The sequence below is a fragment of the Octodon degus genome, unplaced genomic scaffold, assembly GCF_000260255.1.
Source record: "Octodon degus isolate 3935 unplaced genomic scaffold, OctDeg1.0 scaffold00023, whole genome shotgun sequence".
NCBI classification, from domain to species: Eukaryota; Metazoa; Chordata; class Mammalia; order Rodentia; family Octodontidae; genus Octodon; species Octodon degus.
In genome coordinates, this window is record NW_004524599.1 from 15,571,733 (window position 1) to 15,598,235 (window position 26,503).

General features: G+C 46.9%; 1 protein-coding gene across 1 annotated transcript; it reads right to left on the bottom strand.

Moving 5' to 3' along the window:
* On the bottom strand, positions 1–25,934 carry Bphl (biphenyl hydrolase like). The gene is made up of 7 exons (XM_004628392.2): positions 25,785–25,934; positions 20,307–20,410; positions 17,064–17,230; positions 15,997–16,150; positions 10,903–11,034; positions 7,621–7,744; positions 1–390 (listed from the first exon to the last, which is right to left on the bottom strand). Exons 1-7 carry the CDS (start codon positions 25,889–25,891, stop codon positions 303–305), a joined length of 876 nt encoding a protein of 291 aa, XP_004628449.1. The 5' UTR covers positions 25,892–25,934; the 3' UTR covers positions 1–302.
* Positions 25,935–26,503: the final 569 nt, after the last annotated feature.

Below are 26,503 nucleotides of genomic sequence, written 5' to 3' on the forward strand. Positions count from 1 at the left end.
TGACATCTCATATTTATTTGGAAAAAAATTACAGTGGGATTTACTTTCTTAGACAATGATTGAAACTCTCAATGTTAAAAAAAAGTCAGATTGCTCTTTGTAAGCCTTGAAAACTACAGGCTGTGCAGTACATCATGATTCCTGTTAGATCAGGAGCACACCATAGAGTAGGTTTTAGGAGGCTGGAAAGGCAAGTGGCCCAGGGTGTGGTGCAGGAAAGGGCTCATGGGCACTGTAGCCCACAGCAGCACGATCCAGCCCCACCCAGGATGCGCCAGGATGGAAGCATTTGTGGGGCTTTTTCATTGCAGGAAGTCTTCTGCTAACTTATTGAATTCATCTGCAAAACGTAGGTGGAGGTTGTGTTTGCCTTCTGACATCAGGTGCAACCTAAAAAAGAAAAAACCAGCTTTGACAAACAGCACACCGCTGAAAGATCCTCTCCCCCTCCAACAATTCATGAAAATCTTAGCAAAACTCCCTCACTCTCCCGCATGACTACTTCTGAGGCACGGGAGACAGTGGTCTACACGGCCACGACTGTGGACACAGAGCGGTTCCCTCGGAGGTCTGGCCTCTGGAGGGTGACTGCAGGACCATCACTGTACACCCACAGACACACTGTATTTGGAAAACCAAGAACTGGAAAGGTGCTCTGCTGGTTGCATTTTAAAAAATCCATTATAATAAATTTGATTTTAAGAGAAAAGATTAGAAAAGTGATACTGTCCAGAATCTCCCAGGTTGGGTCTGGTTCCCTGGGGTATCTGTGTAGCAAGAAAGCAGAAATCAATTCGAGGTTTCAAATGACCCTACTGGTGCTGGGCAAATAAGCGTGAATACAGCCATGAATGAGTGGCACAATTTCTAAGGCCCTCAGGATGGCGGGGCTGCAGTGGCAGCCCTGTGCGGAGAGCCACTGCTACAGCTGTGCCGGCTACCTTGGGGGCCACCCTGGGTCCTGTCAGGCTTTCTCCTTTCAGCGGGATTTTGGTCGGTGGGGACTGGTTTGCAATTTCTTTAATAAAGACAACCTTCTGAGTTCAGTATTCATTAGCTGCCAGAAAATTTAAGACTGATATATAAGCACAGGTTCAAGTCATCTGGTCTAAAAGCATATATTGGGCCAAGACTCCAGTAATCCCACTGACTACTACTTGATCTGGGTGGGGCAAAGAAGAGTTGGGGGGTTCACTGGAAAGGAAGGCAGACTGTTGGCACTACTGGGTGCTCCTGGAAGGTTAACAGCACCATCAATAAGAAGCAGAATACAAAAATTCAATTTTACTTCTATTCAAAAAAGAAGCACGTGTTGTGCTGATGCCAGAGAGAGGATCCCAGGCCACGTCTCCCCTCCCAGGCACCCCGCAAGGCTTGCTGGGAAGCTCAAGGCCTCAGGTCTAGGGAGACAGAGAAGAACCAGCTGCCAAGGTTGCTGAGGGTTACAGAAGGGTGTACTGAGGCGGAACTGCATCTCCTGGGCCAGCCTGGATTCTGCGGCAGGAAACTGACCCGCCACACTTGGAGTCCTCCTCAGTGGACATCCAGCCTAGCTACCACGAGCTCCGCCCCTTTTCTATGATTTGCCTGGTTCCTGTTCACTAGCTGTGAGTTCTTGCTTTTCAGTGCTGTCTGGACTCCTCCACTAGTAACCACTGGACCTTGGGGAAACCAAAAGTAGGTCTGTTTCATTAAAAATATGGGAGTCCTGCCTGGGATGCGGGACAGATGCATAGAGAGATGGACATTTAAAAAAGCAGATAAAGAGAATATCAGGAAAGTTGTTCTTGTCCTTGATCCCTTTTGAGAGTCATTCTCAGGTCCTTGTACACCGTCTCTTGAATCTCTGATACATAGCGCGGAGTGAAATCTTCCTGTGTGGGTCTTTGGGACCAGGCCGGTAGACAGGTGTAAGCACTGGCTGTCAAGGGCATGCAGCAGCTCTGCCACTGACCTCATTCTCACCCAGACAACAAAGAGATCCAATCACATGGCCTGTGCAGCATGGTTTCCAAGCAATCATTCTCCAGGAAAATCAGTCAGATAAGAAGGGGCTTGCAGCTGGCTCTGCAACCCAGATTCTGCTCTCTGCTGGGGCCATAACTCCGGAGACCTGAATCCTTGGATTCTGATTCTGATCTTGGAAACACTGTCACTGTCACGAGCTCAATTTTGTCCCCCTGAATGAATATGGTACAATTCTGGAGTATTTAAAGAGGCTTTAAACAGACTTTAGGATTACACATGAAGTCACACGGTGGGTCCTAATCCATGAGGTCTGTTGTCCTTATAAGAAGAGGACACAGGTTCAAGGAGATCCCGTGAAGACAGGGAGATGATGGCCAGCTACAAACCGCAGAGAGAGGACTCAGGAGTGACCAACCCTGAATCTGTGATCCTGGGCTCCAGAACTGAGAAGAAATACCCACGTTCCTGGCTTCTGATGGGGTTGGGTCTCCATGAACCCATCACAGCATGAGAATGGGGCTTCCTAAAAATGCATTTACTCATCTACCTTATTGAATAGTACAGCCTAGCCTCACCTACCTTAGAGGTGTTCAGTAACCTACCATTACCACTGGGCAAAAGCATCTAACATGAAAACTGTTTCATAATAAGATGCTGAATATCTCACAGAACCTATGGACTGTTATGCCAAAAAGCATAAAGGGAGCAGCTGTATTGGTCCCTCAGGCAGTGCTATAAAGTGCACAGACAGGACAGCAAGTACCTGTAAATCTCCATCAGTCTGTCTCTGCAGTGCCAGCGACCAGAGCCACATCCTGAGTGTGCAGACACATCCTCGTGTGAGCTGGCCCAGCCCTGCTGTCCCCTAATTCTCCCCAACTCCCAACCCACTAGAGGCTGAACCTCTGCTCTGCGAGCTTGTCTGAAAGCAAGCTGGGCTGGCGCATGGGCGGCACCATGCCCGCCATGCCTGGTAACAGGAGACACCTTGCAGAGGCTGGCGAGCCACAGAGGTGGCAGTGAAGCTGGCAGCTGGCAGAGCAGCAGGGAGCTGGATGCAGTGGAGGCCCAGTGGCCAGGGACACTGCAGGACCTGGAAGGCACGGTCTGCTGCTGCACTCAGGGTGGCTGTCACTGAGTTTCATGTTCTGACTTCTGTCTACAACTCAGTACAAGGAGGAAGTTTGCTGCCTAAACACACATTTTTAAAACCACAAAATGAGTGATCTGTAAGGCTTCCTTGTGTCTAAGAGACTCCAAGACTCCCCGCCCACAAAGACAAAGAAAAGGAAAGGAGACAAAAATTAACACAGCCTGGATGCAGGTCTCGCTCTGAGGAAGGAAAAACAGCTCCACGCCTTTTTCTCACACACTATGTATTTGTTGATAAGAATCGTGACGGCACAGACAAGGCCTGCAAGTTTAACCACAAATGCACCTGGCAAGCAATGAAAAGCAACCTGCACCGGAAGCTTGCTGTGCTGTGCAGCCTCCTTATGGCAGACAGCTTGTGCCAAAATCACAGGAAACAGCCCAAGGGACTCACCTTCCTTTTGTGGGTTCCAAATAAAAGAGTCGTGTTCTAGGAAAACTCATACCCAATATGAAGATCTCTCTTAGCCAAAGGAATGAAAAATACAGACCAGCTTTAAACAAGCATCACTAGTAACACTTTACCTACGATCCACTTTTTCCAAAGAATACTGCTATAAGACTATGGTCTTCCATAAATCAGTCTATTGGAACAATTAATATATGCATGGAAAGAGTACGCTTTCCTCCCATATTGATATTTTCTGTTGCTAGGAGATGGGTCTGGGATAGAATTCCTAAGCTACCACAGATTGAATTTTATTGAACCTGGCTCTTGAAGAGAACAAACCCTACTTACTATGCATGTTAGTGTGCGAAAACTTGTCATTTCTGATGCTGGAAGACAATTAGCCAGGCCACTTTATATGTCATTCTAAGAATCTCAGCATTGTACCAAGAGTGCATTCATAAGAACAGCTATACTATTATGGAAACCCCACTGTATTAGGAGGGAAAACATAGGATTTGTCTTTTACTAACTATGCAAGTTTGAAAGATTGCTTAACATGGTTCAGCTTTGATTTCTCATGTGCAAAATGGATTTTTTTCGTGAGTTTGTTGTGAAGTATAATGAGATATGATACAGAAAATGTAAAATTCTATACGGAAACATCAAACTGTATACCGTAAATATACACAATTAAATAATTTAATTAAAATAACAATAATTAGTAACTTAATTTAAAATAATTAAAATAACTTCAGGAAGGCTTAATAAGAAAATGAACTTGGTACCACAACCATGATTTCGTGTTGTAATTTCATAAGTCTACTTTGGAAATAGCCTTATTGTCTACTAAGTCAATTTGTAAACTTTTCTTTTTTTTTTCTTTTTTTTTTTTTTTTGCAGAACCGGGGATTGAACTCAGGCAATCTGTAAACTTTTCTACTAAATTGTATTTGTACCTGTTATGGTTTGTGTCTAGGTGTCCCCCAAACCTCACACAGTCAATGTGGCAGGCTTCTACAGTCTGTGATTAATTCATGATCCAATGCTGGGATTATGGGTGTGAGGGCTACTTCCATCTGGGGCAGGTAATCTGCATACAAATGTAAGGAGGGGAGAGAGGCTGGCTAGCTGCAGCAGCAGCTACTCCTCCCTTTGCTCTTTGCTGTTTTCCACTTCCATGAATGGCTGTCTTCTCATGTGCCGCTCTGCCTTGGAGCCAGCTGAGTATGGACTGAAACCTCCACAAACTGAGCTAAATAAACCTCTCCTTCCTTAATTTTGGGTGTCTGGTGTTTTGTCCCAAGAACAAGGAAAAAAGAACCAAGACACAACCAAGAATAAAGGTAAAACATAAATTAAGATTATATTATTATATATAATGTAGATTAATCTACATTCTACCTCTATTCTTAACTTTATATTCAAATGGAACATGGATTATTCAATATAGATGCTCAGTTTTTTGATTCATGCTTAAACCTGAATAGGGGTAAATATGTGGAATAAAGACCAAGATGCCTGTCACCTGAGGAACGGATGAAAAAGATGTGGTATTTTTATATAATGGAGTATTGCTCAGCTATAAAGAATGATAAACTCAAAGCCTTTATATTTAAGTGGATGCCACTTGAAGATATACTCATAAGTGAAATAAACCAGACCTTCATGCATAAATATATTTTTTTTTTTGCTCCGAATGCCTTCAGGGCAGGTTCGGCTGGCTTGAGTTGTGGGGATCGAACCACAGCAACCTGAGCCTGACTGCTTTGTTGAAGCAGCCACTTAAAGAACTGAGCTAAGGGGCAGGCCCCCACATGTGTAAATATTGTACAGTCTCCTTAGTATAAGAACTCAAAAGAAGAAATACAAATAGAAAGGTGTAACACAATTAAAAGGAAAGTAAGAACTTGAGGATTAGACAACAAGGAGAGGGCAAGGAGAAAAGCTAGGAAACAACAGGGACAAAGCCATACATTTATATGCACAAGATGGTTAAGGCAACAATCCTGAGAATCTTCAGCATGTTATTGAAACTAGCAGTCAATTGGTAGGATTCCCACCCTGACAAACTATATATGTTGATACCTGTGAACTAAGCAACTGCACTGAAGATAGCAATGTCTAATACTAGGGCCATGCTTGGAATGCCTGTCATTCTGGTCTTCTAAATACATATTGCTTGTCATGACATACCAATTACTACCATACTGTCTTTCAAGTAAATGTTTGTTTAAAAAAATAAAAGGGGAAAAAATGAAAACAAGAGATAAGAAAAAAAAAAGAGATGACTTTTAAAGAAGGTCCTATAGGTAGGATAAAAGTTTACAGTGACTGTACTTTAGTGTACAATAAGAAACAGTGTCCTGCATTTAAAAATTCTTAAGGGCAATCTATAGCTAGGAGGAGAAGAGTCCCAGGAGGCGGCAGTAGAAAGGTCCAGCCCCTTTTGCCCTGCTGGCCGCAAGTTCTGAGGACAGGGCCCACTGTCAACCTTGTGGCCCTGTGGCCCTGATACTCATTAGAATTGGACATATGAATGTGAAGGAAGGAGAAAGTGTTTTCTTAGGTCTTTATATCTAATTGCAAAAGAATTCCATAGACTCCAAAGATATCCTGAATAATTCTGAGCAGTCCCTGAAGGGCCAAGGCTCATTTGGATATTACAAATTTCTAATATATTTAAAACCAAAGATCAGGCCACTGATAACATTGTCCCTGGGGTATACATCTACTATATGTGAAGGAAACAAGGGTTTTATTTATTGAATCTTTTGGTCTCAGGAATCGAACTCAGGACCTCATGCTCTCCAACAGGTGCTGCACCACTGAGCTATAGCTCTGGCCCCAAGGTCCCAAGGTTTTTATTCAGTGGAAATTTCTGTGAAAAAGTACCAGCGAAAGCTGGCTTCTGTGTCAGCCAAGGTAATTAAAACATACATTTCTATGTCATGTAATAACTGGTAAGACTGAATAAAAGTTCTGCTGACATATCTTATAAGACTCTGGTGTCCAAGGTGGACTGGCAGAAATAAGGACAGAAAGACCAAGAGACAGGGCTTAGGCAGGCCACCAAGATGGTGGCTCCAAGCCATACGCTACGATGCTCAGTAGACTTCTCATTTGGGGGCATACATGGCTGTTAGGGTTTGTGTCTAGCTGTCTCCCCAAAGCCTAATGCAGTTATGGGGCGGACTTCTAGGGCTTGTGATTAATTCCTGATCCAGTGCTGGGATTCTGGGTGTGAGTGCTACACCCGGCTGGGGGCGGACAGCCTCAATGCGACCTAAGGGAGAAGACTTGCTCTCTGTTGCCGTTACTCCTCCCTCTCACTCTTGCTGCTTCGCTGTTTCCCACAGCCATGAACTGCTGCCCTCTGCCATGTGCCTCTTTGCCTTGGATCCAGCCAGTATGGACTGAAACCTCCACAAACTGTGAGCTAAATAAACCTTTCCTTCTTTAATTTTGTGAGTTGGGTATTTTGTCCCAGCAATGAGATAAAAGTAACTAAGACAATGGTTAAGGCCAAAAAAGCATACAATATAATTTTAAAGTGACAAAAAAGCATCACTTGAATTCAACATAGCATATGATTACATCTATGTTGAAAACTGCTCATAACAGTAGTATTTAAAAGGGTGGCCTGCAAAGCAGAAATTTTTTTTTTTAATTTTGTGTGTGTGTGTGTGTGTGTGTGGCCAGCTCAGCCCACCAGGGGGCGGGGCTGGCTGGCATGTGGTGCTGGGGGATTGAACCTTGGCCCACTGTGCTCTGTTAAGCTTGTTCTAAGTAGGTGCTTTAGACCACTGAGCCATCTCACCAGCCCAGAATTGTTTTCTTTTTGTATCTTACAATATTTCCTAGGTAGGAAATCCTTTTATGATAAAAAACAAAAAAACATTAAAAGTTCCCAAATTACGTGAACTTGTTTCAGTCAGCCAGGACTAACATCAGGCTAACCTGTAGCCACACTGCAGAACTCGGTGCCTACATACACTTTTCCCTTCACCACAAACAAGGGCACTGATCAGAGGAGCCCTTTCCCACCACTTATGGCTCTCCCACCAACTGGGGCAGAGATGGTACCTGCAGACACTGGCCCCCACACTCACCGAGACCCTTTCACTTGCTTGTGTATGAAGTCGGCATGGAAACGTGGGACCAGAGGATCCTTCTCCCCGTGCACAATTAGCGTGGGGCACTGAACCAGTGGCAGCAGGTGCCGACAGATGTTACCTGAAAAGCAAACAGCACAGGACATCTGCTTACTGTGGCTGTTCCAAGGGGCAGGAAAGGAATACAGCTCACAGCAATGCTGCTCAGATCTGGCCTCTCTGTGCTCTCTGGAGGCCTCTAGGTGAAGGTTTGAGCCCTGCAGAGGGCCACTGGGAAGTGGCAGCATCTGGGGTGACGCCTTGGGGGACATCCTTCAGTTAGTGGGGGCATGGGAGCCCAGCTTGTCCCTTGCCCTTTGCCTCCTGGTTCTGCTGTGTGCTGCCAGCATGAGTGGCCTCATCAGAGAGCCACCGCTGTGGGACCACTGTCATGGAACAGAATGTTCAGAACCGTGAGCCCAAACACAGCTTTCCTTACGTACAGGGACAGTCCTGGAAAGCAAGTGCTGCCCTGGGATCTCAAGTTCTCGGTCTGTGAAAACAGGGGTTTAGATCTGGGGCATTCCTTCTAGCTCTGACATCCTTGGGGTTTCCTTTTCTTAATCTTTCTTTTAAAGTTCTACTAAGGGGCTGGGGAGATGGCTCAGTGGAATAAGTGCTTCCCTGGCAAGGGCAAGGGCCTGTGTTCAATCCCTGGTTCCACCAAAAAAAAAAAAAAGTTCTACTAATGAGGCCAGGGAGATGGCTCAGTAGAATAAGTGCTTCCCTGGTAAGCACAAGAGCCTGAGTTCAATCCCCAGTTCATAAATAAATAAATAAATAAATAAAGTTCTACTAATAAACATAGATCTTTGCCAGATTTAAACTCATAATTCATGTAAAATCTCAGGAAAATCAAACAAAGGAGAACCCCACAACTTTTCATATTCCATGAGGGGCCTGGGGGACAGTGGGGAGATGCCTGATACCTAGAAAGCTTTCTGTTCACAGTCACATCTCAGGTCAGGTGGTGTCACAATGAAATTACGGTGTGTGTCACTGTTAGTGTCCTAGCGACCTTCCTGACCACCATCCCTCTGAGAGACTGTGAAAATCTAGTCCCCACATTGAAGAACACTTCTGAGGTACTGACAGACAACCTGGGCTCTAGTTCCTGTCCTGCCTCTGAGATCCTGGGGGCTCCTTAAAGACTCTGGGCCTCAACCTTGACCAGGAATACTCATCAGGCCATGGGGTTTTTGTGAGGCTAAACAAGAGCCATGAGAAGGTTCCGGACATCCATGATGCTAGTGCCTTCTTCCTCCTCCCTTCCTTCCCTGGCAGTGCCAGGACAGGGCAAGCATGGAGCCCGCCCAGGCAGCGCTGCTCCCTGGGCACGGGCTCTTGCTGCCTCCTCAGCTGGTGGTGGCTGTTCAACAAGGAGTGACAACAGGGGACTGACTTCCTCAGGCACAGAGGCCTCCTCCTCTCTGTTCCTGGGATGGCACACCCCCACCAACTGGGTCATTACTAGTACTACCAAATGCATATCATGCCAAGAAATGTTTAAATCAACTGTGCACTTGTTAAACAATGCAGATACAGGTTTTATCCCACCTGTGGCCGAACCTGTATTATCTCAGTCTTCACAAAATTATGAGGTCACAGGCAGGAAACTGAAGCTTACAGGAATGCAGTCACTTGGCTATGTACATCCTAACAGCAAGCCAAGCACTGAAGCCAGAATTCAAACCCAGACCTACCTGGCCCCAAAGCTGCATCACTAATCCCTATGCTAGACCATGTATCTCTGAGCTCGAATGTGCAATTGTGGGAAAAAAGGTTCCTGTGAAATAGCACAGAAGGGAGATAGATTATCAATGGCTCCCTGTGACGTGACCTCTACACTGCTGGGCCTTCTATATCCTGACACATTTCCCAATGGCTGGTTTAACTCTGTTGGTATCTGGATTTTACCTTCTCCCTGCCCTCTTCAATAAAGCATAAAAGTTTCCAATTCACAATATAAAGCTATCAATGGAAAACCATTTCAGACATTGTTTTATGCTATTTTTTAAGAATAGAGAGGAACACATTTCAAGGACCTGTTTCTATGGGGGAGATACTGTATTTTAAAAAGGATCACTGTATGGAATACATTTGCTGTTTTCAATTTAAGCCAGAAATGTAATATTCCCAAAGGCCCTTTGCATTGTAAGTTTTGACAACATATGACTCATATTGGCAATGATGGCTTAATAGATCAAATTGGTCCTTTGATCACACACATTTTGAAATTGAATGTGCTCCAAGATTAGATGTCAGCTACTCTATTCTTTCAGCAAGGAAAGACAGAATAAAATAATAAGAAAAGGAAAACAGAGATCCTAAGCTTGTGATGATTTGCGTCTTGGGTGTCTTCCAGAGATCCACGCGCAGTTGCTCTCTGGAGTGGGACTACTGGGAGGGCATGGAACATTTGAGAGAGAGGACCTGGGGGGGGTCCTCAGGAAGGCAGCAGGATGCCAAGCCATCCTCCTCTCTCCGCTTCCAGACTTGGCTACGCCCCCTGCCCCCACATGGCGTTCTGCCTTGCCACAGGCCCCAACGCTGTAAGTCAGCCGACTACGGACTGAAGCCTCCCCAGCTGTGAGCCAGCTACAGCCCTTGTACTGGTTCTCTCAGGTGGTGCCCTGATTATCCCAAGTACCTGTCATAGCAATAGAAAGCTGACTATCCCATAGCTATGTAAAAGTACACTTCAACTCAGAACTCCTCTTAAAGACACCAATTCTTCTGTTCATGAAAATCTTGCTAAGTTTCAAATAAAAAGACAGATACTGGAAAAGGAACTAAAATTCTGTTTCTGATACAATTTATTCTGGAGTTGAAGATCATGGAACTTCATCTTTGTGTCCCAGTAACAGATGTGTGCTAGGATGACATCTAAGCAGGCAAAAGGGAAAAAATATTGTCTACATTGCCGCTGGTTTGCTAATTAACTATTCTGGAATTAGAAATAAACTGAGGCTTCTGAAGAAAGGAGTGAAGGAAAAAAGAATAGTCTGCTTGTGAAGGCACAACAATATGAAGCTTTATACACACGCCCCATCTCAAGTTCAAGGCACAGTACTATACAAGCACGCATGCTGTGCATGACAACCCAGTTCTCTGTCCACATGACTCCGTGCAGGGACAACAGGCAGATGCATGAGCTACCGAGGAATGCTGGAGCGTCAGGGAAACCTCCAGCATGCTCTCTACTCAGAAAAGAATCCTCAAATCGTCCATGCAACCTACCGTCTGGGAGATGTTTAAACTGCTGTATGCCATCCACCCACTTTTCACAGGTTTTAGCAAAGTAGTCATATCCATATAGGGCTTCTAGAGGCTTCCTTGCTTTCTCACTCCATTTAGAAACATCTCGGATGCCTGAAAAACAAAAGTTTGGACTTAGGTTGGCTTTGTCTCCTACCAAGGTAGCATCTTCTCATCTCAAGCCCATCCAGCCCAAGCCTAACACCGGCAGTCCCACCCGCTGCAAAGGCTTCCCAATGTTTCCATGGACACCTGGATGTCACTGAGCCTCCCCCACCCCATTCCTGGTCTCTTCTCTCCATCTCCTCTGCCTGGCACTCCCTCGGCCTTGTCGGGTTTCCCGCATCTATGACCACGTCTGCTTTCTCTTTAGGGCAAGTTGCACCCCACCCCCCCACCCCCTCCCCATGCTACCCACCTGGGGCCTAAGCCTCTGCGGCCCACACATTGGGCCCACAGTAAGTACCTATCCAGTGGATGAAATCAGGCTTTCGCTGAGTGCTTCATGCCAAAGGTATAAGAAAAGAAAATATTCTCCTAAGTAAGGTCACCGAGTGAGAGTAGCGTTATGTCATCCAGTGGTATTGACAGGGATTGGCTTCAGGAGACCTCTTTGGATTCCAAAATGTGTGACATTCAAATCTCTTCTACAAAATGCCACACTCCTTGCATAGGACGTGCACACATCCTCCACGGATCTGAATCATCGCTAGATGACTCACCATGCCTAATACAATTGAAATGCTATGGTCGTGGTTGTGACACTGTATTGCTTGGGGAACAATGGCAGGAAAAAGTAGGTACACATTCAGCATAGACAAGTTTTTTTTTTTTTTTTAATGTATTTGGCTGTTACAGAATCTCACTACACAGCTTGGACTCAGTGATCCTCCTGTTTTCAGCCTTCTCGGCGCTGGGATTACAGGTGTGTGTCACTATGCTGAGACTCTGGCTGGCTCAGCCTGCTGTGGGGGTAGGGGTGGCGCGGTATGTGGTACCAGAGATCGAACTGCAGTCCCTGTGCTTGCCTAAGCAGGCACTTTAGTCTGCTGAGCTACCTCGCTGGCTCCTACAGACCTATTTTTTTTTTTTAATATGTCAATTATGGCTGCTTGACTCCATGGATGCAGAATTGATGGATACAGAAAGCAAGCATATTCATAAAGGAGTTTTTTTTTCCTGGTACACTGAGAAACATGCAAATTACACATAAAATTACAAGTTCTGCTACTAAAGAAATACTAGTTAAAAACTGCCTTTAAAATGAATCCACAAAGGCTGTTAGTTGGCTCAAACTTGTTTACAGAAATATAGAATTTTTTAACAGAAATACAGAAGATCCTAGTGCCCTTGAGCTTATTAAACACTGCTGAGAGCTTTCAGTGTTTCTGTTAAAAGACAAACCTCAGTGGTAAGAAGATACTGACAATACGAACTCACATCAAAGGACAATCCACGCAGTCTGGACGGTGTGGGCACCTGGCAGGATGCCAAATGACTGAACTGAATGGAGGGAAACTGCTGTGGGCACAGCCCCGTCTGAACAGGGTGGGCCCCGTAACGGAAGGGAGCCTGCCCTGGCTTGTGGCCTGGTTTCAGCATTCAGAGGTGCATGGGGGGAGCTGACTGCAAGGCCAGGAAGGGCAGAGGTGCCCAGCATGGCAGCCTGAAGGCTTCAGAGATGGGTGTGGAGAAGCAGCTGGAAATCAAGATGCTGGGAGGCTTGAGAAGAAGAGAGTGGAAGAGTGGGAGCGGAGAGCAGCTGGCAAGAAGGCAAGAAGAAAGCCAGTAAAACTCTCCAACAGAGCGGCTGATGGGGTTACTTAGTGGTGGTTACTTAGTGGTGTGTCCAAGACCCTGGCTGACTTCCAGTACCTCCCTCTCAAATCATAACACTGCTTCCGGCAGTCACACTCTGAGGAAGGTTCTCTTGCACTGGACAAACTAGTCCCAATGCCTGGATAGAAGTGTAGCGATGAATGCAAAGGAGGCAGGCACTGAGCACGTCCGACAAGTCTGGCAGAGGACTCCAAGGGCCGCTCTGGGTGGAGGGTGCCGCCAGCAGGGAGGAGCAGAGGTGGCCCTTCTCCGCTCAGGCTCACTTTTGTGTTTGTTTCCAGATTATGAGTGACAGTTTGCCACCTGTGTCTGAGCATGTGACACTCAGCAATTTCACTTGCAGGCTCTCCCTGAAGACAGTGCTGCTCCTGTGCCCTGGATATGGTAGAGGGAACGTCACAGCTGGAGATAAAATAGCTGCTCACTGGAAGGGACTGGGTGCAAGAGTGTCCCTAGAGTACACCACAGCAATGAATGCAAGTGGTGGCAACTACACAGTGTCACGAATAAAGGTCCTGCCCAGGGCAGCCTCCAGACTCCCCAGGAAGTGGCGTCTGGGTCTGTAGGGGCAGGGAATCCTGAGCAGCTGGGCTGAGCCAGGCGCGCGCTCTGGGTACCGCAGCCGGGGTCCTGGCGGGTGTGAGCCCAACGTCTGCGCATACGTGCTCTGTGACACCAAGCCAGCACTGCAGCCTCTCTGCAGAGTGAACATGCTACGGCGCCTGCGTCAGGAAAACAAGGGTTCTAATAAAATCCCGGGCAAAAAGTAAACAGTACATAAAATGTGGTACCAACAGTGCCTGGAGTGTAATATACACTCAAAAATATTCTTTGTATTTATATATTTACTTTGGTAATTTATTTCAAGAAGGCAGTTTTGTACACCAAAGCATAATTGCTCCCCAAACTAAGCAGTAATTATGTTTCATGGTGAAGTTCTCAAAATAATCATTTGAATCAAACTGTTTGCTGATCCAAAACAGAACTAATTTGGATCGCAAAAGAATCAGATATGTTTCTTCTCTTGAGTACTGGAACTGTAATAAAGAAAACCACTCGCTCATCATTAGTCAGTGAAAGCACCCAGCAGGCCGCGTCTAAAGCCTGCTGCGCACTCGTTAGCACTGACATCGAAGGAGACAAGGTCTTTGCCTTCAAGGTCCTCGGGGTCAGGGAGGAACTTCCACAGCAAGTGTGGCACAGTGGCCCCTTACCCAGGACAGTGCATGTGGGAGGCCCCTGGATGCCTGAAGCCATAGGCAGTACTAACCCTGTTAACAGTCTGCTTCTTCCCACACATGCCTATTGTGGCAAAGCTTAATTTACTGCCTTATAACGGATTACCTCCAAGAGGACAAACGACGGGAGAGGAAAGGACTTGGCCCACGAGTGAGGGGACAGAAGCAGAGTGGTAGTGGAGCGAGGGATCATGGGCACAGTATCAGTGGAATGCAGCCAGGGTTCAGGGGCGGGGAAGGGAAGATGAGTCCCCAAGACATGACTCGGGCTCTGGCTCTCAGGCCCGGGTAGACTGTGGGCCATTAGCTGGAAGAACAGGTGCGCAGGAGGAGGCACAGGTGAGGTCAGGGAGCAAAGAATTTAGTTTTCGATTAAGGCAGGCCATGCTCTGGAGCACAAAATCATGAATAAGCTTCCAAGAACCAAATGTGCAGCATATGCTTTCTGAATCTAACGGAATTAAACTAGATACCAATAGCATAAAGATATCTGGCAGACTCCAAGTATTTAGAAATTAGATAATACACTTCTAAAAAACTATCGGTGGAAGAGGAAGTATGAAGGGATACTAGAAAATGTTGTCATCTAAATTAAAATATAACAGCAACACTTATAGGGAGAATAGATGCAGTAGTGCTTATAATCAAATTTATAGCACTAAATGCTTATTATAGTAGAAGAAAATAAGGTCTCAAGTCAGTAACCTAAGCTTCTGTTTTGAGACTAGGAAAAGAAGAATCACACTGAAACCCAAAGAAGTACAAGGAAAAAACAGGATCAGAACAGAAGCAACAAAAGCAGCAAGGGAAGGGTGAAGCGCCATAAGGCCGCAGCTGTAGAAAGAGGGCTACAGAGCAGGAACCAAACCCACTTTTGCAGGCCGGCAGGGTTGGGGGGGGGGGAAGTGGATGACACGGGAGAGGAGGCTTCCTGTGCAGGAGGCTGGCACTGAGCTAGAGTGAGCCCAGGACAGGAGGAGGACAGGCAGGACGGGCCACTAAGTCAGACTTATCCCTTAAGAGTTCCCCGTATCTTTATAGGACGTTTGTCTGAGCAGCTAAGGCCTTGAACTGCACAAAAGTGAAAAAGAGAAGGCTTGTGAGGGCCTCATTGGGGTTTACACACTATTTTGTACAGGGAAAGGGACTTTTCAGGCCTGTGCAGATACTCACCTATAAGGGGAGAAAGCACCTGCCCCATTGGGAGCTGTCCACTGCGGTGGGCTCTCTGGGGCTTGCTGGAACTGCACTCTGGACTGAACACAGCCAGCCTGAAGGGGAGTGGCTGGCAGTGGAGGTGGCGAGATGCACAGGTGAGTGGTCCCTGGGGCTAATCCCTGGTGTAGCCCGTTTCCTCCCGAGAGCGTGCGCACCCCACTATGGGCAGCTTGCTGGAGGTGGGGCATTTCCATGGCTGGGTGCCTAGTAACTCCCGACGGCTCCCGAGCGTGTGGCCATCATGCAGGCCCTGGGCAGCAACCCTGAGGGTGGGAGTATACTGCCAACAGTAGGGTGGTCACTCCAGCTCGGTCTCTGTGGCCCACAGAATAAGATTCTCGGATTTCCACCTGGACCTTACAAAAGCAGACAAGCCACAGGCTGCGGGCTGCTGGCCACTGCTCTGATGCCAGTGACCCCTGCCAAAGACGCCTGAAGGGCCATCTAAAATGCAAATAGCACTAAAAACCTCTTGCAGCCAGCACGTAAGGTTTCAGATGAGTCACTTTTACACCTCCCCTGAATGAAGTCAGGAGTAACACTTCCCACCCGCTGCCTTCAGACCCAGAACGTCGGCAGGAAGGAGGCACAGCCTTCCCTGACTCACACGTGTTTCTCTTCTAGAAACGGGAAGGCTGGTTAAGCTGAGCTGCCCTCCTGAGCACTCATCATTCTTCCGATTCACTGTCAGAACTGGGAGTGGGTGAGCCACGCCCTGTCATACACATCAAAGTAAGAGGTGTGAGCGGGCGAGACCACCAGCTCCGGCGGCACAGCCTACCCTGATAGAGCCTTTCATCCTCCTCCGTGACGTAGGCGTTTGCTCCCCAGATGACCAGCTTATGGATGTAGGATGGGTACCTGGCAGCGGCGATGAGTGCGGTGATGCCGCCGTCGCTCCACCCCAGCAGGGAGACCTTCTTAAACCTCAGCGCCTGTGACACACAGCAGAACACAGCAGTTATGCTGCTCCTGTCTGCTAGCCTGAGTCAATAAGGATCAGAATCAATGCGGGGCTGAGCCATCTATCATCACCAGTAACAAAAGCCCTCGGTAGTGCACGACCTGACAGCTTTCACTCAGCTTTGGTACACGTTCCTGTGTAGGAACTTGAGCAAACAGGACTGGCTCAACGGTGAGGGAATCACATCAAGAATAGCTCAGTGGCGATTATCTGAACCTGAACGTGACACACGCAGTGCGTATACACCTGTGTGCATGCACGTGACTGACAGGGCTTTGCAGACAGGATGGGTGGCTTAGCAAGGGACCCCACATTCTCTGGTAAAATGAAGGCAGGCATCTGGTAAAGCCATTGAGCGAGGCTGTGGGAAGAGAGGGGTTGGAAGAGAAAGGTGACCTAGAGAAGCTGGGTAAGTCTCTGGGTGAATCTACGGGACCTGAAAATGTGTCTGGCAAAGAAAATGGACCAAGATGGTGTATGACAGATGCTGCTTATATCAGAAATACAGCACAAGTTACAGAATTAATAGGTATTAGTGCAACCTATTTGCTGTGGGGATTACACACTGGTGTAGCTACTATAGATAATAGTTTAGCACTATCTTTAAGTGAATATCTCATCTTCTATAATCTAACACATTGTCTCCTAAGTCTGCATGAAACTCTCACATACATGTACCAGGAGTCAGGCTCAGTATGCCCACGACACTGCTTGTAACAGCAAGAGTCAGACCGGAAGTGTCCACAAACAACAGAATGTTCACTGCACTCCTGTGTGATAGGAGTCACATGGTTTTAGCCTTTTAGAGAGAAATAAAAAATGAGCAAAATAAATGAAGAGCTGCCCAGCTATTCTTCCCCTGCGCACTTCCAGGACAGACCCACCTTCATCAAGTCCACTGCATCTTTTGCATCTCTTTCAAAAAAGTCCAGTGGAAAGTCCCGATCTGGCGGCCTGGAATGGCCGTATCCTCGAGGGTCCCAGGCAACCACCGTGAAAAGCTTCTTACTCAGGCTCTTAAGCTGGGGTGCAAAATCTGTCTCTCCACTTCCTGAAAACAGATGCTTAGTTATCTCTGGTGAAGGCTTTCACTGTATCAAGTACAGCAGAGTAAAAACTGAAGCAGCAATAATCTTAAGGTAGTCAGCAAAGCAGTCTGGGTTGAAGACCTTTTCAGGCTGTCTTGGATCGCCCCCTAGTGGCTATTTTGAAAAGGATGGGGACTCGGGCCCCTTTGGCTTGTGGTTACTCTCTGTGGCCTTTGGAGGACTCAATTTAAATCCCTTTCCCCTTACTTTTAAAGAATTAATGAAATGTATAAATAAACTTACCTATATACCATGCTTCTGGGTTTTTAAAATAAATAGCTTTCAAATGAGAGAGAACCTAACAATATCTATTAACAAATTTCTTAAATTTGGTCCAAATTTATTCAAAGTAGAATTCTAAAATTCTAGATTTTTAAAAATGAGCTAAGATTTTATTTTGTAGTTATAAAACCACTGATAATGGGTGCATGAAATGTATCAGTTTCATTAAAATACAAAAGAGCCTACACAGATAAGCAGAACTGCGATAGGCCTCCAGCCAACCAGCAGCTTGCCCCCGGCCCCAGGGTCACTGCAGGTGTGGCGGGATCATGCCCACTTTCGGGGGGGGGGGGAAGAGGCCACTCCCCAGAGCTAAGTCCAGGGCCAGGCAGCATTTTCCTCTACTTCTGAGGCTGCAAATGAATACTGAATACCCTACCCGATGAACTGAACTATAAAGTACGATCGAACTATACAATGAATCTTTAAAATTTTAAAAACTATAATCAAAGTCACATGGCCACAAATCCCCTCAAAACATTTCCCTTGCTGCTTGTAAGGAGTTTACCCCACTGCTCCTGCCACTTTCTGAAGCAATGCCGACAGTGCTCTTTCGTGAGTGTCTTTATGGGGTGTGGCCAAAAATGTCAAGAAACCTGCTGCCAAGTGCCAGCCAACATATAGGCAGCCTTGCGAAAACATAACTGCGCCTTTGTCTTCCTTATTCACAGGATCTGGAATTGTTCAATTTCTAGATCTTTCTCAAACACCAAATGGACATAAAAGCTAAATGTTTTAAATCAATTCAGCATACTAAGGCAGCTATCACATATAACTAAAGACATTCAAGAGGACTCCAAGAATTGCTTCAAAAAGTGGCAAGAATGATGGGATAAGTGCTCAAAGCAAAGGGGAGTATTCTGAGGATTGATGGCAATGTACCTTTCATAACATATTTTTAAAGTTTAAATATTTATGTTTTTTTCCATCACAAGTAGCTGTAATAAAAAGTATCTTTGCAGATGGTGGAGGATCACTTAACACTACCAAGGTCCATCATTCTCCCTGCCAACATATTCCTAAGATCAGGTAAATCATGCAGAAAATCCAACACAAATCAGTGGACTTCCAGCTCGTGTCTACTGCTGGCACATGGACCTTCTCTGTGTCCCTGCACTGGAGGGACTCGTGGGGGATGACCCTGAAGGAGGGCAGGAGGCAGGGAGAAGGGGAGGAAAACAGGCCAAGAGACCAACTGCAGAAATGATGAGGCGTGTGCTGTCTGGCCCACATGAAGACCAGCACCGAGAATACGAACACCTTACCCAGGGCTTACGGAGTTCGTAGGTACCGGTACATGACACCAGGAGTAGCCCAGGGAGGTGGGACTAGGTATCAGATGACAAGACAGGAAGAGAGGCTGTCACTGTTTTGTTGTTGTTTTTTTAAAATTTTATTTATTTATTTGTGTGTGTGTGTGTGGCCAGCTCAGCCCACCAGGGGGCGGGGCTGGCTGGTATGTGGTGCTGGGGGATTGAACCGTGGTCCCTGTGCTTTGTTAAGCTTGTTCTAAGTAGGTGCTTTAGACCACTGAGCCACTGTTACCTTGTTGTATTTTTTGAAACCACACATTTTTATTTTATGTAAACAAAAATTACACAGGTAACAGTTTTTAAACTTGGTCAATGACTACAATACTGCAGGAATGGAAATCCAGCCTGGTAAGCCAAGATAACCTTAGCTTGACATCAGCTATCAGAGTAAACGTTCTCCTTCGCTACAATAATTTAAGGAAAAACAAGGTACTAAGCGCTGTCTGCACAATGGCACCACATTAGCTGAGGCTGGGCCAAGATAAGCCATCAGTTAACTGAAAACTCTTAGCACTTTACTACTAGGAGAAAGCAGCAAATCACAAGGAAAGGAGCATCTACTGGGATTACTTAGCTAAATAAAAAACAAAGCAACAACCCCATGCCCTTGAAACTAAATTTTGGATGCCCTGGAGTGCTGTAGGTCCTACCCTGAGCTTCCTACATCTGGACTACTGGTCTGTAAAATGAGGCTGCGAGTTGGCGAGCTTTACTACACCCCACACACCAACAAAGACAACTTGCTAGCCTCATTCTGTCCCTCAAGTACTTTAGTTTGTCACCTTGCCTCTTTTTTTTTTTTAAATGTATTTGGTACAGGGTCTCAGTATGCAGCTCAGACTTGTAGTGATCCTCCTGTCTCAGCCTCCCCAACACTGGGATTACGGGTGTGCACCACCACACAGGATCTTGGGGACTGGCTCAGCATGCCTGGGGGCAAGGCTGGTGCGGCATGTGGTGCCAGGGATTGAACTCTGGTCCCTGCACTTGCCTAAGCAGGTGCTTAGTCTGCTGAGCTATCACGTCGGCCCTCCTTGCCTCTCACTGTAAAAAGTACCAACCACAACAGCGAACGACCCATCCTGGTTTTAGCAGGGAAAGTCTCGTATCCTAGAAAATCCCTTCATGCCAGGCAAACTGTAAGAGTTTCTCATCCGCTCACTTTCTTCCTTCAAATACTTGTGCCTTTCCCTGGATCCCTGTGACCTTTCCAAACTGTGGGCAACCATGGTGTTACAGCGTACTCCCACGAGAAAAACTGGATACTTTATGGAAAATGATATACAACAAAAATGTTACTTTTCTAAATCACTCAAGTGGACTGCAGCAAGTATTCCTGGAAACATTCCACCAGACTAATAACCTATAGTTGGCATCTACCACTGTGCCTGTATTATAGAGGTCAGAAAGCATGCAAAAGAGCATCCATTAAACATGTCCAGACCCAGCATCCCTGGCAGCAGCAGGACCGGGTGCTCGCCCTCTCCGGTTTGCTGGTAATGCAGGTGAACCCCATTCACAGCCACTTTGCCAGAGCTCACTGTGGTGCTGGAAAGGAAAAGAGAAAACTCCTAAAGCAAAATTATTTAACACATCAAGTGTACCAATCTGAAACAAACAAACAAACAAACAAACAAACAAACAAACCTGCCATTAAGTGCATGAGTCAGCTCCAGCACCCCTCTCAGGCTGCGTTATTTTGATGTGTGCCTGTTTCTGACCCTACACAATGACACAAGTCTGCATCTTTCTTAGCAGACTGCAAGTCTGAACTGGCTTTAGATTTGAATGTGCTGCAGCACCCAGCCTGGGGTTCACCTTACCAAAGCACCAAGGTTTTCTGGTCAGAGGCTAGAAACACACCCAAGGCACAATACTGGGGGCTGGAGTACCGAGCCTGGGTCTGTATGCTCCTCAGCAGGTCTAGAGCAGCCACCTGGGCCACCTTGGAGCCACTACTGAGGAGATGGGGCCCAGGGATCCCCAAGGCAGCTGTGGTCTCAGGCCATCTTGGGTGCAGAGTTTCTCACACTGGTTTCAGAGGGCTGTGGTCAGGGGCCATCTACCAGCCCTGCCATGGCCTTGCTGGTTCAGGGACCCTAGATAATCGTGTGGTGACTGTGAAGCAGCCAGGCCCATAAACTCCCTCTCAAGGGCCCTCCCATGACCCAACACATAGCTGGTCTGTGTGGCACAGGACAGAGCTACTGCCAGTGTCTGCCCGCCCCACAGGGTTCCTCTTAACCTCTTCTCAGCTCTCCTTCCAGAAGCTCCAGAATAGACTATCCAGGGATTCACACCAATACAGCACTTTCTCACCCACCACCAGGCAGGTAAGCAGGTGGCCACGGAACATGCCCAAAGGACAAGGCAGTAGGCCAGGTCAGATGCTACAGGGAACCATTCCTCTTCTAGTGTGGGTTGTCAGGAAGTTCATATCTACCACTAACTTCCTTTTGGTTTTTCATTCTTCCATTCTTACCTTGGGCTTCTGTCAAAATGATTACAGAAGGGCAGCACATCTGAAAAAACAATGTCTTGTTTCCTCTTTTGCTTTTATTTGATTGGTCAACTTTTTTTTATCTACAGGGTGTTCAGGGTCTCACTACTAGATCAGACTCATAGTGATCTGCCCTTTTATAGCCTCCCAAGAGTTAGGACTACAGGTGTGTGCCACCATACCCAGTCTCAGCACGCACGCATGGTGGGGGGTGCATGGCAGGCCCAGGGATTGAACCCCTTGCCCTTGCACCTACTTACAGGTGCTTTAATCCACTGAGCTTTTTGGCTGGCCCTTGATTGGCTAAATTTTTTTTTTTTTTTTTGTGGATCTGGGGATTAAACTCAGACCCTTGTGCTTGCCAGGGAAGCACTTATTCTACCGAGCCATCTCCCGGCCCCTGATTGGCCAACTTTAAGAATGCAAAACAAAAAACACTGATTCACTGAATCTTAACACATAAAATCTGGAAGTTTAATTTCTGGAAATTTGTAAGACAAAATTGGAAAGGCCTGACACAGCATAAGCTCATTGTTCACAGAAATACTGCTAGAAAAGCAATAAGAGACCATCAGCTCTGTCAATGTATTACTAACATCCTATTCCTTGCAGAATTCATTTTCATTAGGAAGGTGGCAGATATCTTAGGATCAAGACAGAAGCAAACAAATTTACTCTAAAAGATTCATTAAACAAGTGCTCATTGGTATATCTGCTTTTTTTTTTTTTTCCTTCCTTTTTTGACTTAAGGGTCTTGCTTTGTAGCCCAGGCTGGCCTCAACTTTATGGTAATCGTCCTGTCTCAGCCTCCTGAGGAGTGGTATTAAGGGCTGCAGACCACAGCCAGCAGGTGTATCTGCTTTGTTCACGGTCTGTAGGAGAGGCTCTAAAGCCACATAGGATTGATCTGAAAACTCAGGAAGGCTAAGTACTGAGGAAAAGACCTGAGGCAGCAGGGTGGAGTAAGAGTTCTTCCAGGCATTTCCTGCACTGTGAGGTCACTCTCTGGGCAGAGATGACCACATTCACAGAGCTCACATTAGGATACAGTACAGTGCCTCGTTGGCCTTTATCACTTTTACAACATGCCCCAGAGACATGTTGTAAATATGTCTGTAAGTCCCACTGCTCCGTGAGGAGCTGTAGAATGGGAGTCCTGACCTATCTTTGAACTTCCAAAGTTGGCTATAATTCTAAAAAAAGGATGTGGTGGGGAAGGCATTTCTGGAAGATAGAATTACACTATCAAAGGCCCGGCAGCAAGGGACACCATGGGGACAAGCAGTGTGAAGACAGGAACAATGGTTGGGTCAAATAGTGCAGGGTTCTGCAGTGAAGCTTAGGGGAAGGAAAGGGCTTGGTCATCAACCTCCTTCCTGCGCAGTGGCACCAGAGGTACTGGCACATCCACTGGGGAACGAGGTGGCCAAAAACCTTCTGGGAATCTCCAAGTGGGAGAGAAAGACAAAAGACTATTTACAAAAAAAGATTTAGAAAGATAGAAAAATTTTTGAGTGCTCATTTATTTTCACAGAAATATTAGATGAAAGGAGTACAGAGAGCACTTCTGTGACAATTTATGAAGAGGCCTCTTAGAGCAATAGGCCACGACCAGGCCTCAAGGGACCCTGAGGTGTGCTTGGTGCTTGAATCACATCAGCATCTGTTCAGGCTACTCTCAGTCAAAACCTCTGGGGCAGAAATCTGGCACATTCTTCAATTTCCCTAGAAAACCCAATAGGCAGCCAAGGTTGAGAATGACTACTGATTGACTAGACTGAAAACAAAATCCTGTCTCCCCTCAAAGCTTGCTTTCCTGTCCTGTCCTTGTGGACTCCCTCTGTGGGAGGCCAGACTGGCAATGAGGAACAAAGGAAGGCCTTAGGGAATGCTCATACTGAGGGGACAGTACTCAGGGGGCTGAGGTGCTTCCCTTAAAGAGGTACAGGCTGCTGGGTGTGGAGACAAAGATGCAACAGCTTGGAGCCAATAATCAAACCAAGGGCAGCCTCTGTTACTTTGCTCTGGCTGCTAAGAGTTTTACTTATGTTACTCTTTTCACGCTGTGGTGCCCATTATACTCAACCTAATTTTACCACTGAGCAATCTGGGGACAAGGTAATTTGTCCTAGTCACACAGCTAGTGCTCTACCAAGCGAAGACAATCACCTGAGAAGCTGACTCCAGCCTCAGCACTCTGATTCCAGATAAAAATGGGGGTAACTCTGTAAGACCCCTTTCAAAATCCTTGTCATTTACACTACGCTATTTCTTATAAAGTATTAGCTACAATAAAGTATTAGGAACTCGAGGGCTTCAATTCAAGTGAAGTGTGACAACTTATTTTTACCATTTCTACATATTGTGCTTATTGTTCAGGTCATTAATAATTACACCTACTAAGTACATACAGAACAGGCCTTTTACACTGCTCCAAATCCTCACAACTATAAGGAGGCTCAAAGAAGGTAAGAACTTATGCCCACTCACACAGCTAACATGGTAGCAAGTTATTTGAACCCCAGGATAAGCCTTCTATTTTTGCAATGGAGCATGCCTACCAGAGCTTAGCACTGGGGACCGAATTCAGCACGGCTGCAGGATAGGGGTGGGGGCAGGCATTGGGGAAGGATGAGATATGATACTTCCAAAGAGCACCCAAGGCTGAACTTGAAAAATATTTTTCATTGGCAGATTATGAGGCTCTATAAATTATTAATGTTGCAACTGTACACAATATACCACTTCAGGTAGCAAAGATTTTTTTGACCTAACCTAGGAACAAATTCCTTTAGAGATTATGAAACAGGAAAAGGGTTGAAGTTCTAAATAATAGGCTTAGAAGCAGGTTTTTAGCTCACAAATCAGTTGTAGCTCAGATGCTGCTGTTTTGGAACTCTTTTTGGGGGAAATGGGCCTTGGGATGTAGTTCCAGCTGACCTCTACTCACTATGTAGCCCAGGTTGGCTTCAAAAAGGTGACCATCAGGGCCAGTGAGATAGCTCAGCTAAGTGCCTGCTCAGGCAAGCTCAGGGACCCCGGGCCGGCCCCACTGAGCCAGCCACAGATACCAGGTGTGGTAGCACACACCTGTAATCCCAGTGCTGGGAAGGCTGAAAACAGGAGGATCACTATGAGTCTGAGCTGCACAGTGAGACCCTGTACCAAATACATTAAAATAAATAAAAGAAAGAAGGAAAGAAAGATGTAGCCATCTCCCTACCTCAACCTGCCCCCAGCTGGGATAACAGGTGTGAATTATTAAGCCTGGCTGAAAGAGCTTACAGGAATCCTTTTACCCACTGCCATAGAGCTACACTCTTATTTTAGAATGGGCTAACACTACTGCTTATTTTCTCAGATTGTCAATTTACAACCTAACTCACACAATGGTAGTACAAAATCCAGAGGAACCTGTTTTCCAGAGATATTTTAGGATGATGAAGAGAACATGGCCTTCCGGCAACAACGAAGCTACCACAGTATGGTGTAATCCAGTCCTGCAAACAGGAAAGTGAACAACAGGCCCAGGCTTCACCACTGACTTACAAAGCTGTAGCCACTGACTGACATGTTTTTCCAGCTGTACTGAAAAACCTAGTAACTCTAAAATAACAAAAACCTAAACCAAATATGAAACTGAGTAACTAGTCGACTGCATTATGAAATTTTAAATCTCATTTGATTTGCACTTTCCTCTTCCAAACTAAGCTCCAAATCAGTAGTTTTGACATTAAATCAAGTGAAGTTCTGGGTATACTAGATACCTCTCTAAGCCCCCTCCACTAATCAAACTCATCCATCTACAGTTAATTGCCTTGTGTCTGTTTGTGTTTGTGCCTGCGTGTTCTGTAAGCAAGCTTCCGGCTGCTCTGTTAACAGTTTCTGCCCAGAATCTTTTAGGACCCCTTTTCAAGACGGTCAGAGAATTCTATTTTAAAAAAAATCTGAATGGGGTAGGGAAAGGAAGAGAAAAATGCAGATTCTGTGCATCTCCACGCTCCTAAACCAGAAACTGGTGGTGCGGTCTGGAATCTTAAATTTCCCGTTTCCCAACGTGATTCTCCTGCACATTAAAGTCTGAGCGCAGCAAACAAACATTAGCCTCGGGACGCTGGGGAGCCGCGAGCTAAGCGCGGCGCGCGGATCTTCCACGCAAGAGGCAGGAGAGAGGACTGTCCTCTTCAAGAACGGCTAAAAATTCGTCTGGGGCCCTCTGTGACCAACACGGATTTACCTCCCGGGTCTCTTCGTCTGCGCGGGACTCAGGCTGGCTGGGGTCCCGGCGTCCCCAGCCGCCAGGCCGCGTCCAGTGCAGCTCTCTCGCCGGCCGCCCGCCCGCCCGCCCGCGAGGGCCAGCGTGCCCGTCCAACGCCCACCGAGACGACGCTGGGGCTGCCGACGGGGAGCGTGCTATATTACCCAAACGCAGCCGCTGGCCCGGCCCAGGGAACGTGGACACTGGGCTTCAGGAGCGAGGAGAGTAGCCGCAGCCGCAGCACTCCTCTGCACCCTACCACGGCCGCCATGATCCCCTGTCAGGCCGTAGCCAGGAATGCGCATGCTTCAGCCTTACACTTCGCAGCCTTCCCGAAGCCCCGCCCCGGAAGCCCTCCCCTCCTGAAGTCCCGCCTCCACCCGGCCCTCGCCCAGCCTGGCCCGCCCCTCCGGAAGTCCCGCCTCCACCTGACCCTCGCCCAGCCTGGCCCGCCCCTCCTGAAGTCCCGCCTCCACCCCGCCCCCGCCCAGCCTGGCCCGCCCTCCGGAAGTCCCGCCTCCACACCTCGCCCCGCTCCGTGCCCTCGGGCCGACGCCATGCCACGCCCCGACGTCGCGTCACGCCCGTCGGCATCGCCTCTCTTGAGAAGCTGGAGTGTTGAATCAGTGTCCTAGGTTAGTATTCGCACGGGTTCCCAGGTTGGCTGTCCCCACTGGGGCCACCCTGTGCTTGCCCGTTGCCATGGTGACCAAAGCCCTTGCGAGGCTTCCCACCCTCACCTGCTGGGCGTCCAGGCGGTTCCTCAAACCATCGGGCTGTAAGTGAACCGCCCCTTCTCACGGTGGGATAAAGTACATTGGTATTAAATGATGATGAAGTGAGGAGTTTTCCCTTTATATCATTTCTGCCAGTTACACAGGTA

Excerpts from the sequence above, each read along its gene's own strand:
- Bphl (XM_004628392.2), bottom strand. The coding sequence starts at position 25,891 with ATGGCGGCCGTGGTAGGGTGCAGAGGAGTGCTGCGGCTGCGGCTACTC. Across the intron at positions 17,231-20,306 it reads GCTGCTGCCAGGGATGCTGG|GAAGTGGAGAGACAGATTTT; the intron begins GTCTGGACATGT and ends ATCTGTTTTCAG. Across the intron at positions 11,035-15,996 it reads GGATGAAAGGCTCTATCAGG|GCATCCGAGATGTTTCTAAA; the intron begins GTAGGCTGTGCC and ends TTTGTTTTTCAG.